The following is a 15184-nucleotide window of genomic DNA, read 5'->3' as shown; positions in this document are numbered from 1 at the left end:
CAGTGAGTCTTGTGAAGAGATATTCTTGTTAAAGAAACTGACGTGGCATCATAGGTCTTCACTTGTATGCTACATTACTTCTCCAAGCTCATACTGCCTTCAATAAACATCTATTCATAGCACATGTGTTCTCAAGAGTCTCAAACAGTTCTTTCCTGAAGCTCATTAAGTTTCTTCACAAAGCCTTAAGCATTAAATAATCCAAGTGAGCCTTATTTCTAACAACCAGTGTAATGAAAGCAAATGAAGCCGAATCTCCACATGAGCTTGGCTGCATAGAGACACATTTGACACATTGACCATCACTCTTACATCAGCCAGTATTAGAAAGTGCAGCCAGTGACTTCTCTCAGGGCAGTTTCACCATTGAGGGGAGTTCCAAACATGACCGCATTAAATCCCTGGAAGGGTTTTACATTCCCGGGACCTGAGGCTGTGGACGACCTTTACTGGACAGAACACCTGCCACTAAATCATTTGTTTCTCAAATGATTATTCATTGACCAGTGAGTCACTTTTAGAAATTCTCAGTTCAACTCCACAAAATATTTCTGCTATCAGATGATGACGCATTATAGTCTGCAGAAAGAGACAAGCAGCTCGTGTTCATTCTTCTTCACAGTTGCACCACAGCTGAGTGAAGGCAACTCCAATTCACACACAACAATGTTGGAAAAAGACTATATTTATATAACATGCCAACAAGAATCACTGTATTTTTTTTTTTTTTAGTACAGCAGAGGGAAACTAGAAACTGGACACCCCCCCTCTTCAGGTAAAAATCTCTTAAGAGTGTAAATATTTCATGTCAGTAGCTATTAGGACATGAGGCTGTTCAGAGAGCACACGCACACACATAAACCCAGTGCATAGACAGATAGTGTTGGTGGCGGCACTCAACCTGGCTAAGAGGTGTGAGGGTTTGATTAAAACAAAGCAATTTGTCAATGTCAGACTAAAGGGAAGAGAGAAAGAGAGGTGTTATGAAAATATCATTAAATCTCTGTAGTTTTGATGAATTATTGATTCGATGAGAATCTATGGGAGTGGCGTTGTGCTGTGTTTTTGTTCAACCAATTAATGGGCCTTGTTGGTCCCCACAGCAAAAAAAAAAAAAAAAAGCCTGTTTAGCTTGTGTGCAAGGGGAGGGAAGCTTTTTTTTTTTTTTCCAATATTTGGCCCTGGAAATATTTCAGTATTTTGTTGCTATTTATTGGTTTTGTTCCAAAGGATTTATTGCACTTTTAATAATAGCCTGAAAGTACAAACAGCCCCCTCCACCACCACTTTGTGTCTCGAATTAGACACAAAGTCATAGAAAAAATATTGGTGGTGATGTTTGCGCAGTCCCAGATGAAATGTTTATAAGAATGAAATCTACAACATTTTCCCTGCAGGCTCAGCCTTGGAAGAATCATATGCCACAATTAAATTAGTTTAATCTCTAGATATTGTAAAGGCCTGGTCAATTGTATATTCATGGCGTGTAAATAATGCTCTTGTATTCATTCGGTAAAAATAGAAAAACCTGACAGTGGAAAAACCAGGGACTATTGAATCAAGATCGGAGTGCTTCAGGAGTTTTATTACACCTTTTATTGCTTCGGGAATAAATTCACTTAACTTTTAAAAGGCTGTTTGTAAATATTTATTAACATTATAGTTGAGTGCCGTTGTGATGTGACCATGAATGAAGATACAAAACATATAAGCCAAGAATCCTTCAGTTGAGGGTCGTAAAAGCTGAGCGTCTTACAAGTGACATTGTACAAGTCTGTTTTTTAAATGCTGGTGTGAGATGCTTGAATGATTTATATTCATCCTATCTATGTCTGTTAAATAGTATCTCATTAAGCTTGTGGCAATCTACAGGGCATCAGACTGCGATAGAGAGAAAACGCAGATGTTTACATAAGCACAGTTCAGAGAAGTGATTAATAACATGCATAATTTAATGTTTCTTTCAAGAGAGGAAGCTTTGGGTAACTGGACTGACGGTAAGTAACGGCTGTGATCTTAACCCTTTTGTTGGCAGTTATCTATATTTTATGTGCTGCAGATAGAACAGTAGGATTACTGCAAAGTTGTTGAAAAGAAAACAGGAGCAATACATTGTGACTGTGAAGCTCACATTCACACTAAGACTGCATTCAATTGTGTCTAATAGCAACAAAATGATTCCAATGACCTGTTAGTGGCTGATATGGACATAAGCGTTAACAAGTCTACAAACGTAAAAGAAAGACATTTATCACTGCTGATTGTACCAAAAGATTTCAGATTACAATCAGCTCTGTTGGTCCTGCGATTCTCTCAAAAATCCCAGAATGTTATTTCACAATCGGCTAACAAACATCTTGTTGCTACAGCAGATTTTACAGATCCCGTTAGGACTACTTTATGTTTTTATGTCTTATGACAGAGAAACACACACATACACACACACCAAGCATGCTTTTAGTTATTTGTTCGAAAGCAATACACTCCCAATTTTGAATGATCTTTCTCTTGCTTCTAAGTGGTTTGGCTACATTTACCGTAAATTGCTTTGAATAAAAGCATCTGTCAAATGAATGTAATGGGATTACTCTGTCTCTTAAGTCCGAGGCGTGCATGCTCACACAACAACCACAATTTCTACAGTTGGATAAAAGGCTTAATGCCATTGTATTATTTTCCTCTTGGAAAAAAGGAACATACCATTGTATTTTCTCTAACCAAAGATAAAAGCATCATGTCAGCTCAAAGCTGTAAAAAATACCTTTAATTGAGACACCTTTTGAAAAGGTGTCTCAGGAAATGGCAGTTCACTTTCCATTGGCTTAACATTGATGTATTTTAGAAATAGTAGGTATAAATTCTCTACATGTGAACCTCTGACTAACATGCGAGAGACACAAGACAAGCATGTGTTAAAACTAAAAAAGAGGTTTAAAAGTATTCATTCATTCATTCATTCATTCATTAAATCATGGCAACCTTTTAGGTATTTGTGTTCAATTAACAATACTTTCATTGATGTATTCAGTCATTTCGTCTTTATCAGTTCATTGCTCTTGCACATGGCTGCTGCTTCGATTTTTTTTTTTTATAAACAGTATGAAAACAGGACGTTAGTGAAATTAGTCAGCTGGATTCTCACAAATAACAAAGGGTACAGCACTCATTTTGCAAAAACATCATGTCCATTAATTCATTTTAATTTCAGCAGTGTTTCCAGTCTGTGGCTATACTCTGCATGGACTTGCAGTGTTGTATCCTCTACAATGCTCACCTGACAGCTCCACTGTCACGAGCAGATAAAATGCTACAGTTCTCACATCCAGTTCAAAAGCTCAAAACCAACATCCAACCTGTGGGCTTTGAGTCCAGCTACCCCATGGGGAGAGGTTTGCTGACACCGTGGTGAGTCGTGCTGTGATGCCTTGTATTGACAAGGTCAGAACATAGACACCAAATACAGCCGTTGTGTATTCTTTGTTCAAATAACCTCATATTTTTGTCTGTCTGTCTGCCTGTCTGTCTATCTGTCTGTTCCTTACAATTAATAGATTTTTACTTAATCAAAACTCACAAAATCTCTTTCCACCGGACGACACATTGACGCAGCTATTATTAAGAAGGTTGGCGTATAAAACATGTCACCGACTGCGTACAAGATTTTTAATAAGACAAGAGGCCTTGCCTCCTAACTGATTTCAAGACAGCCTTTTTTACTCTGGCATAAATATTCTTTTTTGAGGACATTTAAAGATAATATGAATGCTTAGTAAAATAGCTAAGAAGTGAATTTTCGTATTTCAAGAAATGTTGATGTCAGTTAAATGTCTGTTTACAACATTAATCGACAACAGGGAATAAAATGACAGTTGTTATGACAGCATAAGCAGAGACCAAAAACCATGTTTTTGGTTAAGTGAGTTGATTGACAAAACTTAAGTGTCACTAGAGACATTGTCATTGATAGCAACAGGCCATCGTGAGTGAAGGAGATCTAATGTAAATGTGCAAATTATTCTATTCAAATTGGCCTATGGATGTAAATGGTCACTGGCTTGTAGAGTGAGAAAAAGTGCATAATATGGGAGTTAAAAGTAACATGTACCATAAATTGGCGCAAGCTAAGAAGATATTTATATCATATACATTAAAACATGAAGCATAACTCACCCCATTGACAGGATAGGTCTTCCAGTCCAGTTCTCCCAGCACTGTGGTGGTATCCAACAGGACCACTAGAGAGAACAGGGTGGTGAGAGAGAAAGTTGTGTAAAATGAAGGGCAAAAGTTGGAAGAGTGAAAGAACAACAGTACAAGCACAAAGAATGACAGGGGGAGCAAAGACAGGAAAAGCGAGTGCAGAGGAGAGGTTGGACAGTGAATTTAAAGAGAAGAGAAATGGAGGTGACAAAACAGGAAGAGAGCAGACAATAGTTATCAAGCTGTCAATGGGGAGCTGACAGAGCTGTAAAGCCCTTATCAGATTCAACCACCTATGAAATAACAGCTCTTAGGACAGTCCAGAACAACACCAACACTAACACAGATACGCCCTCCATCTAGGTGAAGTCTGGGAAATTGGTACTCTCCTTCTCAGAGGTCAGACGTTTTCTGCTACATGACACCAAAGATAAGCCAAAGATGAATAAAGGGGGAACGATGGAAGTACTCTGTGAACTTTAAAACCTTGAATGAATAAAATACATTGTATTTGAAATTACAATTTTAAAAATAATTATTAAAAAAATAGCCGAAGTGCCAATAATTATTCAAAGAAAACGGACACAGATATTGTTCAGAAATTATATAGCCCTCATTGGACTATTTTGGAACAGCTGGTTTCATTTTCACCAAAAGCACTACACAATAACAAACAGGTGCGGTGGTTGAAGTGATGTAACGCATATCTGTCTGTGTGGAACTGCATCTTCTATACTGATTTACCAAAGGTTTGTAAATATGTATGAAAATAGACATGGACATGGAGATGCTGGGGGTTGCTTCTTATGGATATGCAAAGTAAGACCCACCATTAATTAAGCATATCGGCCCTCGTGTAATATAAAATATCAGTTTATGCGATGCAATAAAATCAGAATGTCTGAAAAATGTGCATTGTTTATGACTGCCTGTTTCTAACTTCTTCATTTGAGAAGATGGTACAAATCAGTTTCAGCAGAGTTGCTGCTGTTATTGTTGTGAAAGGCTGCCTCCCAACTATTTATTTTCTGGGCTTTATTTCAGGATATTTCCTGTGTTTTAAATCTTCTTAGGTCTCGCAATCTTCTGAATCCTTTCTGTTTCTGATCCTGTTCGCACTTCGTGACAGACCAGATTCTTTTTTTTTCTCAAATTCTGATTAATTTGTGATAATGTACCGATATGTTCGATAACTTCCTCCACTGACTTGTCCATGCTATTACAATCAGTTTGTGCTTGTGGGGGCTCAGTGCTCCATCAAATCACTACATGGCTAATACAAGCAAGAATACACGCAAAACTAATTTGAATACTTGTATTTCTCATGTTATGTCACTGATGATGTTATTCTTAGTCAATCACTTGTAAAACACACAAAAACCATAAGCACATCCAACATTGCGTGAGGATGCAATTTAACAACGATTTTAGAATCTTAATAAATCAGGCCACTACTCTTTTAACATTTGTTTAATGATCGGTGGAAATCCACACAAAGTAAGACACATAAATACTGTAGTGACAGTTATTTTGCTTTGTGCTGGTTCACGTACAGTATGTTTTGTTCCTTCGATAAAATCAGCATGGCAGGGTTTTACATGCACATTGAAACTGTGCAGGACTGTGGCCCTTCAGTGTCCATCCCTGGTCTCGTTAACATCCAGTTTCATACTCATTATTGTGCTTATTGTGTCTCCATGTATGCACAAGCCTCTAGTTTCAGGTTTCTTGCTGCATCACCCTTGATATTTCTGCAGACTCCCTCACCTTGATCATCCGTGAATATAAACAACATGCTGCTGTGTTGTCTGTTGCCAGTTCAACTGGTTTCATTTGCTGTGTGCACTCTGTCTTGTTAGTTTCATGGTTCAGACCAGTGTTGTCCAGGAGTTCAACTACCGTGAAGGGCTGAGATATAAACCTGATGTGAATACTTCTGTCACTTCGGAGAAAACAAAGAAGAAAAACAAAAAACAGTTTGCTATTGTGTGAAAAGTTATTGTTCTTGGTCTCAATCAGTTAAGGTCTTGTTTCTCCTTGCATGTTTTGTCATGTTTTGTCTGATAAGGTCAATTCAAAACATAGCCTTACCCATGCATATTCTCGCTTGTGCAGGTAAGAGGCACCTCAAAGCAGCTGAAACAGTTCAACTTGACAAGGTCATATGTTTTGGAAGACACTTCTGCCCATGTCCAAGCGGTTGCATCAGTTCATGTTATTCCTCTCATGACACTGGTGAATGAGCAGCAAACATGGGAAAAGGTGGCCTGCAAGCATAAGTATACGCAAAAGAATACCATTTTTCTCTTCAAAATCACTACATTGTCATTTGATTCATAATTTTATGTTATCCTCCTCGGGGACAGTAAAGAAGAGCCAAAAGGCTGCAAGTGACCCTACAATGTCTAATACAAGGTCAAGTTAAATTCTCAGCTCTGTCTGCTTTTTCTATTGCTTTATGATAAATGACAAGCATTAATAACTACTCCTCAATCAAGTCTGTTGAAGTTATGTATTTGAGTCCAAACCATTTTCACGTTATTAATTAACAATCACAAATAGTCATATAACCCATTATCACCTTAATCTCATTGTTTAAAATATGTAATATGACACAGTGTGAATTATTTTTGCAACAACAGATTCATCAGTATGGTAAAACTAACCTGTCTCATGAGTTCTCAAGCAGATTTTGAAAATCTTCTATTTGGACAAATAGATCTGGCAATTTCAACTCATGATGGACAATACGCAACTGCATGGCCTTACTTCCAGTGTTTTGTCTACTTGTGAACAAGGAAAGCAGAATAAAGAATATATTGCAACGCCTCTAAAGAAATAACTTTGTATTACATTGATTTTTTTTTTGCCTCCCGTGTTAATAATTGAGAAAAACCATTAAATATTCAGTAATGTTGCACAATGAACTCACTGTTAAAATTAAAACAAAAAAATACAGTAGAAACACATCATATTTATCTTAATTCCAATCCTGTATTCACTAACGGGATCATCAATCAATGATGCTCCAGATTTGGATGTGACATGACCCCCTGCATATTCATGCCCTGTACCCTGAGGCCTCCCCTCCTTGTACTGAGTAAAAAGAGAAAGACAGAGTTCACTGTCACCGCAGAGTGACAATGCTTGGTTTCTTTTATTCATTAAACTGTGAATCTATAGTTGATGCTGTGGGGTGGAACTGATAAGGTCACTTCAGTCCCTGACATCTTTCAAATCACCTACACCGAACAGCCACAACATTAAAACCCCTCACAGTTAAAGGGAATGTCTTTATATCTTGTTACGGTGGCATCTGTCAAGAGGTGGAAAATCAAACTGCAAACATACAGACAGACCTCGAAACGGCTGTGCGGAAAAAAAAAAGATTTGTAAGGATTTGAACAATTCAGACTATTTTGATGGGTAGGCAACTCAATCAGAGTCCCTGCAAAATGGCAGGTCTTGATGAGTGCGCAGTGGATAGTAGCCTTCAAACGCAATACAAGCAAGGACAACCAGTGACAGGGTCATGAGCAAATAAGCCTCACTGGTGTAGGTGCAGAATGATGGCTGGTGTATTTGTCTTTGATCACACAGAAAAGCCCAAGCTGCTGCAGACCTGCATGCTGTTTATAATAGAAAGATGTCAGGTTTGTTACTTTTTGGGTTTTTTGGGGTTTTTTGTGGTGTGTGTATGTGGGGTTGGGGCCCGCACACTAGCAGAATGCACCTGAGAAACTAAACTGGACCTTAGAGTAATGAAAGAGGGGACATTTAAATAATTTTGTGGGTGCGTTATTAACATGCAGAACATGATCAGTCGTATTAACTCGTTCAAACAAGCAACACAATCACGCATCAGTAACAACAGTTGAAATTCATGATGCGTGCTCCCTATTGGAAGCAAGTTAGGATTCATTGTGCAAAAACAGACTTAATTCCTGATCAACAAAAGGTTTTGCCATTAAAATTAAAAAGGACACAAACATTACATTGCTCACAGACCCATATGGAAGCTGGTGTACTTAAGAAAAGCAGCACAAATAACGTCTGAAAGACATATTAAATAACACACACTCTGCAATTATCATGTTTGCATTCATGAATATAAAATATCCTGGGTGTTTTCAAATTATGTAAAAATACTAGGAGCAGTTTATGTTAAATAATTAATGTTGCTTAATTTAAGATTTACTTAAGATTTACCACCTATGAAATAAAGTTTGCATTGTATATTATTCCATCTGTTTTTACTATGTTGGACAAGGAGAAGCTCATCAATTCATCCTTTAGCAGATTGTTTGACGTTGATGTGATGGTAGCCATTGTCCCCTCACCTCAACCTAACTTTTGTTTACTGGCTTTATTGTAAAATGCTTTATGAGATGTACCTCAAGTTTTGAATTTGTGACTGATCATCTCCTGGATTGCATTTTTCCCCAAAATATGACTCAAACATGTCCGATATCTTCCTCCACTAACACCTCCAACACCACATGTTTGTGCTATTGGGGCTCCGTGCAATTAAATAGGAAAGCAATGGTATTCCAACTGATCATTTCAATAGTCCTGTTTGCATATAATATCACTCATGCGGTTGTTCTTAGTCAATCACTTGGAAAATGCATGCAAAGTGGAAACACAAGTGTGCACACTTAATAAACTCTTAGCAAATCAGACACTTTGATGCATGGACATTTTTGCAAGAACATGTGAACACATGTCCATTTCATGAATCCATGAAGCATTGTGTACCAACATGTATAACGATCTGTAGCTGTCTGCACTCTGGTCACGGCTCAGGCATGAAAATAGTTATTATCTGGTCCTTGCTAAGCCCCGTGAGCCAATTTGATATGATGAATGTGCAATTTCCTTTGTCTCCACACAGCCAGTTAATTATAGTCTCTTGTCAATAAAAGTATGTCCCACTTCAGTGGTGGACATTATAGACCAAAGAGTCACATCTTCAGCCGACCTGTCACTCCAGTGTACAGCGAACTTTGCCAAATCTGGACTAATTTAATGGGGTTGTGACTGTTTTGAAAACAAGCTAGATAACCAGGGATGATACGCTGTGAGAATGACCAAATGAACTGCTTTGGTATTTACCGGGACTCTATTTAGCCTTGATTCCCTCCTGTAATTAAGCTCTGAATTATAACAAGGTGGCCTTGCCTCGGTGCAAAGGACATCGTTAGATGGAGGGAGGGAGACTGTGAGATAGACCAAGACACACAGAATGTAGGGATGTCCCGATCAGATCAGGCCCATCGGTGAGTTTTGAATGATCGGGTATCGATAAATCACAACCGATCACCTTGCCGATCTTTTTTACGTCAGCGGCAGTCCACTGATCCCCATTTGTGACCTGCCGAAAATGTAGAAATAGCAACCATCCTGTAAGCAACATGACCAAACCAGTGGTGAACATGTCAACAGTCTTGTATGAGAGGCCATGCAAACAGCCAGGTGCAATAAAATGTCATTTTGTGTGATAATGCAAAGAATATGAAGAAGGCAATGTAAGAAATTGGGGATGTCCAGTGTGTGCTGCGCTGCACACATGCTTCATCTGGCTTTTCATGCTGGGCTCCTGTCACATAGCAGCACTGTGTGTATTTGCATGTTTTTTAAAGGAATGTTCCTGAATATTGTAAATGTTGTACTTTATTGTGGCTTATGCTTTAATTTAGGTGGACCATAGATTCCAAATGAATATGTTCGCTTTTTCACAGAGTGGATTTTTTTTTAATTGTTGTGACTGCATGAAGTTAAAATAGGTAATTGTGTGATTTTGAGAATAATTTTGATTCTATAAGTGAGTTTTACAATAATTCTAGCTAAGTAAATTCGCAATACCAATTTAAGTATTGGATTGGGAAAGTACCAGTATCAGCCGAAACTCAAGCATAAAAAATTGGATCAGTATCAAAAAATATATCGGAGCATCTCAAACAGAACGGCATTGATTTTGGGGAAAATTAGAACGATCTTTCATAATCATAACCAGAAATCATTTTTTTAACACAAAACTGTACCTGTCGATCTTTTGTGCGCACATGTACACACACACACACACACACACACACACACACACACACACACACACACACACACACACACACACACACACACACACACACACACACACACACACACGCACACAAACACAGCAATGTAATCATACAGTAATTAAATTCCACAAATACGGAAATAATGGGTCGAGACTGCAGTGGCGAATTTGATACATGGATTTACCTCTCAAAGTGAACAAGCACACGCACACAGGCATGCACACACATGCACACACACGCACACACACACACGCGCACTATTTATCGGGACGCCAAATCACATTTTTCTTGTCTGGTTATTGTGTCTGGAAGCCTGATGATCTACAACTGTCCTTCCATAGCTTCACTGTCTGAAGGGTGAATTGTCACAGAAATTAAGATGGAAACATGTGAGCTCTAAATTGTCACTTAAGCCATATGTTTTTATGTATGTTTTAACCAATTAATCTACCAAACCATTAAGTCTGAAGTGACTGAATTAGGAGAATTCAACCGACAAGCCTGACAAAACGGACACAAATATATATCCACTGACGCTGGTGTGTGGAGGTTGTGGCTCAGCTACAAATCTTATTAAATTGTGCCAGCAACATAATGAACTCATGTTGCACCTCAAACACAGTGCAGTCATCATGGGTTTTCAGCCTTTGATAAAATATTCTTTGTTATGAAAGCAGAGTGCAGTCTTTTCTTCTCTTCAGCCATGTGTATTTACAGGGTTGACACCGTAGGTGCTACATTACATCTGAACTGTTTCCAGCAGAGTTTACTGGTGCTTTGGGCTTGAGAGGCGGTCTTGTATTCAAACGAGTGCCCTTCAGTGGTTTCAAACTATTCCAGTGATCCACAGGGGGCAGTAACATAAAAAGATGTGCAGGAATGGGCCAACAAAGGCAGGAAAGAAGAAAACTTGAACTTAATAAACATGAATGCAAATGCAGGGAGCTCCAGAAGAAAAAAAAAAACGGTGGAGGTCTTTTTGAAGAACGACCCCATGAAGACTATATTGGTACTGCTCCAGTCTGTTTTCTAGTTATACACGGATCTAATTATGCCAGCATCTCTCTTCTGCATCATATTTACATTAAAAGCATGACACTGACATTGATTTAATATCTCTTTCAAGGTACAGTGTGTGGGATATAAAACACACGTTGTTTTTATTTTTTTTAACATATCATGGTAGTAATGGGCTTTACACTGCTCAGTGGAGAAGGAGGCGCTTCATCGGGAGTAACTTAAGGCTCAGTGGAGTTCAGCTTGATGAAGAACACTTCAACAAATGTGTGGATGGACTGAACTTCTGACCTTGAGATCATACGACGTCCCACTCTGCCATTTCTGCCCCAACAACCCCTCAAGCACATTCTGTTGTTTGTCCCTTTGGATTTAGCAGTTGCCAAGTACTGTTTCTTCTTTCCTTCCAGTTGGACGGCAAAAAGACAAGACACTGGAATGACAACTAAAAGTGTTTGATTGTAATGTGTGATATTACAAAACTGGACAGGCTGTGTCTGGTTGGTTGAATATGTAGCATCAACCACTATGCTTGCCGAAAGAAACGCGAAATATTATGACTATGGTTTTGTCTTGTTTTCTTCATCAATTTAAGTTATTTTTGCCTGATTTAAGCAATTAACCTCTGTAGCAGTCAGACATACTGTTTGTGTGTGTGTGTGTGTGTGTGTGTGTGTGTGTGTGTGTGTGTGTGTGTGTGTGTGTGTGTGTGTGTGTGTGTGTGTGTGTGTGTGTGTGTGTGTGTGTGTGTGTGTGTGTGTGTGTGTGTGTGTGTGTGTGTGTGTGTATATATATATCATGATACATTGTGATGTATGACAGAAGTGCCTTTGTTGCTTCACTCTCATACTGTGGCAGTTTTCTTTGACCAGCATGGATGAGAATCTCCACAGAGACAATGTTTTCTATAAGGCCCCATGGCTTATATTTTCTGGGATGTGCTTCCGAAGAGCCGCACAGAGAAAAAGAATCATTATTTCCATATGGAATGATAATAAAATAGGACAGTAGTATCTAATTCACTGGTGGTACAGGTGGCACTGCTTCTTCGTATTTAAAGAAAAATACAGTGCAATATCTACCTGAACAGTACTGCTGTGAGGTAAAATGATCCCAGAGATGTCAGACACCCATTTTTTAGACACAGTACATATCTGGTCGGTGGATAAAGAAACACAAAAATCATTCCTTTCAGGTTACCAACTTTAGTCTCAATTGTTCAGTCAAATTGTGAGAGTTTCTTTGCCAGGCTTTGGCTCTTACATACCATATTGCTTCACTGTTATTAAACCTTAAACAGTCAAGTTTCCCCACTGGACACATGTCACACTGCAATGAAAAAAAAAAAAAAGGCAAAAATAAGTTTTCCTTAGAACATTATAATAACGGTTATAGCAATACAAATGTTGCCATGGAAGCATCACTTTGCTCCGACAATTGAAAATCAAGGGTTTGAAACTTCTGAACTCAACAAGAGTTATTTATGTATGTATGTATGTACGTACGTACGTACGTACGTACGTACGTACGTACGTATGTACGTATGTATGTATGTATGTATGTATGTATGTATGTATGTATGTATGTATGTATGTATTTATTTATTTATTATTTCTGATCTGTTATTTTCCAGTGTATACAATGCAAGAGCTACAGTATGCTGCTGCTTCCTTCTAATATACAATTAGCACATTATCATGTGTGCCTGTGTGCATATGATGCCTAATTCATAATGTAGGATTCATAATTTTGAACCAGTAAGCTGTAACTAATAACAGCTTACAAGGTGACTGCATCGTCAAACAATTTCAGTTAGGAATTGTATCTATTGTCACATAAACAGAGTTATTTTGGAAGAAACTGTGCTAAATTTCCCTAAAATAATTTAAGGTACTTTTAAACTTTGTTTTCACCTCCTAAATGAGCTAATTAAATCAACTAACACATTGAGATCTCACCTTGCCATTGATAATCTGATAAGACATCCATTAGCAGGGTAGACATTTTGCACAGGGGTGACATACAGTATATTGGCTGGTTCTCACTACATTCTAAACACCTCACGTTTACATTTTTTCAAGTTTCCCTTGTGTGCATTGCCTTCTCTTCAAACCTGTCACCACCACAGGCAGAAAGGCATCCTGTGGGGAAAACTGAGTGCGCGCGTGCACACACACACACACACACACACACACACACACACACACACACACACACACACACACACACACACACACACACACACACACACACACACACACACAGGACAGAAAGAAATGAAGTGAAGGAGACTTTGACATTTGGCTATAGTGAAAGGGCTCCTGTCGTCTTTGAAAATGCATAGTTTCAACATTAAACATTTCAGCAATGAATATTAAACTGACCTCTGCAAATGTGTGAAGTGCAATATGTCAAAAACAGATTACACTATGACAACCATTTACCTGTTAGACTCACAAGTACAGCCGATGAGAGATAATGTACTGTGTTTTCCATACAAATCTGTACATTTTTGACTGGAACAGTATTCCGAAAAAACTATTTCATGCCTAATGAAATTAATGTCCCACACTCTCTTTCTACAGAAAGGTGTTTGGGAAGAAGCTTCATCTAAGTTTCTTTGACTAAAATCTGTAATGTATTTATATAGGAATATATACAGTAAGCGCATATACTTTATATATAAGCTCAGCAATGAAGACAGAGAGTCAAAAATAGCAACTAAAAAGCATCAGTAAAGCTGACAGAAAGTGCCAGAGGCTGACATTTTACTGTAATACTCACTGGTCCCTATAGCTGTGGTGATGTTTCTATGCACTCATATTTGGGAGGTGAAGCAGGATGTCATATTCTGTCCTATAATTTGGTTGATGGAGCACAAGGACGGAACACACAGCCACATTTTGTTTCCACTATGATGCTCATTAGTTGTTAGAAAACTAAGCTCTGACTTCCACAGTTGCAAAGGCCATGGTTTGAGGTATAAATATGAACTCCAAATTAACTGAGATGTTTTTTTATTTGTCGGGGGGGGGGGGGGGGTGAAATTCACCTAAAACATGACATGAATTTCAATGCACTAATAAGCTTGAAATATGACGAAAAATGCGAAACAGTATACGCATTTTAAAAACACTTTCAAAATACAGCATCTTAAAATGTATTCCCCATCTTGCAGTTGAGCCAAGACGGCTTGGATGTCCAGACTAGAAGGTTCTACATATCTTTATGTATTCGTAATTTTTAAGTTTTCATGTGCAGTTTGTCTATGAAAGGTTAAATGAAACTGAATTTCAAACATGTGGTCACGTTGTGGTCGTGTGCGGAGAGGACAAAACCATGTTGAAACTGTGATGCACCGTGACGAACCAGCTCGACTCACCTTGGTTCGTGGTTGTTGGGTCCGACAGGATACTTTTGAGCAAGAACAATAACACGCAGTATTTCCCAGCGGAGCTCATCGTTGAGTCAGACACAAGTGCGCTCCGAGCTAAAACGCTGCACAGACTCCTAAACAGATCCCCACAGTGAGAAGGAGAGATGTCATGAAAGAGGCAACTGAAATGTTCCCAGTATATCCACGGGAGTCCCGTCTTTCTGTTTCCTCTCTTTCTTCGTCTTCTCCTGTTCCTCTTTTCAGCCACGCATCGCGGAGGTCTCCATGTGGACAGAGACGGACAGTCGAGACCAGCGACTCGCCATTGTGCGTGATAAAAAAACAAAAAACAAAAACAAAACAGAAAACTCGGCGCAGTAAGTTCAACGAGGAGTAATTGACTATCAGCCCTCAAAGACGAGTCCGGGTAGAAGTCGGGCTAAAGTGTCTGAAAGCGAGGTTTCTCGATCAGGGTCTCCGGTGTGTTTGTTATTCAGCGTCTTGATCCTAA

General features: G+C 38.7%; 1 protein-coding gene across 1 annotated transcript in view; it reads right to left on the bottom strand.

Moving 5' to 3' along the window:
* The window catches only part of LOC308132882 (ephrin type-A receptor 6-like), a gene marked incomplete at both ends in the record, with an annotated part of 58653 nt that extends 43895 nt beyond the window's left edge, over positions 1-14758 (bottom strand). Inside the window, 2 exon segments of the mRNA XM_080500068.1 lie at positions 4171-4235; positions 14680-14758. Of these exon segments, the coding sequence (XP_080356194.1) occupies positions 4171-4235; positions 14680-14758 (144 nt within the window).
* Between the last annotated feature and the right edge of the window lie 426 nt (positions 14759-15184).

Source organism: Blennius ocellaris, assembly GCF_963422515.1.
Source record: "Blennius ocellaris genome assembly, chromosome: 1".
Taxonomy (NCBI): Eukaryota; Metazoa; Chordata; class Actinopteri; order Blenniiformes; family Blenniidae; genus Blennius; species Blennius ocellaris.
Note: the sequence above shows the minus strand (reverse complement) of the source record. Positions and strands in the feature narration are given on the sequence as shown.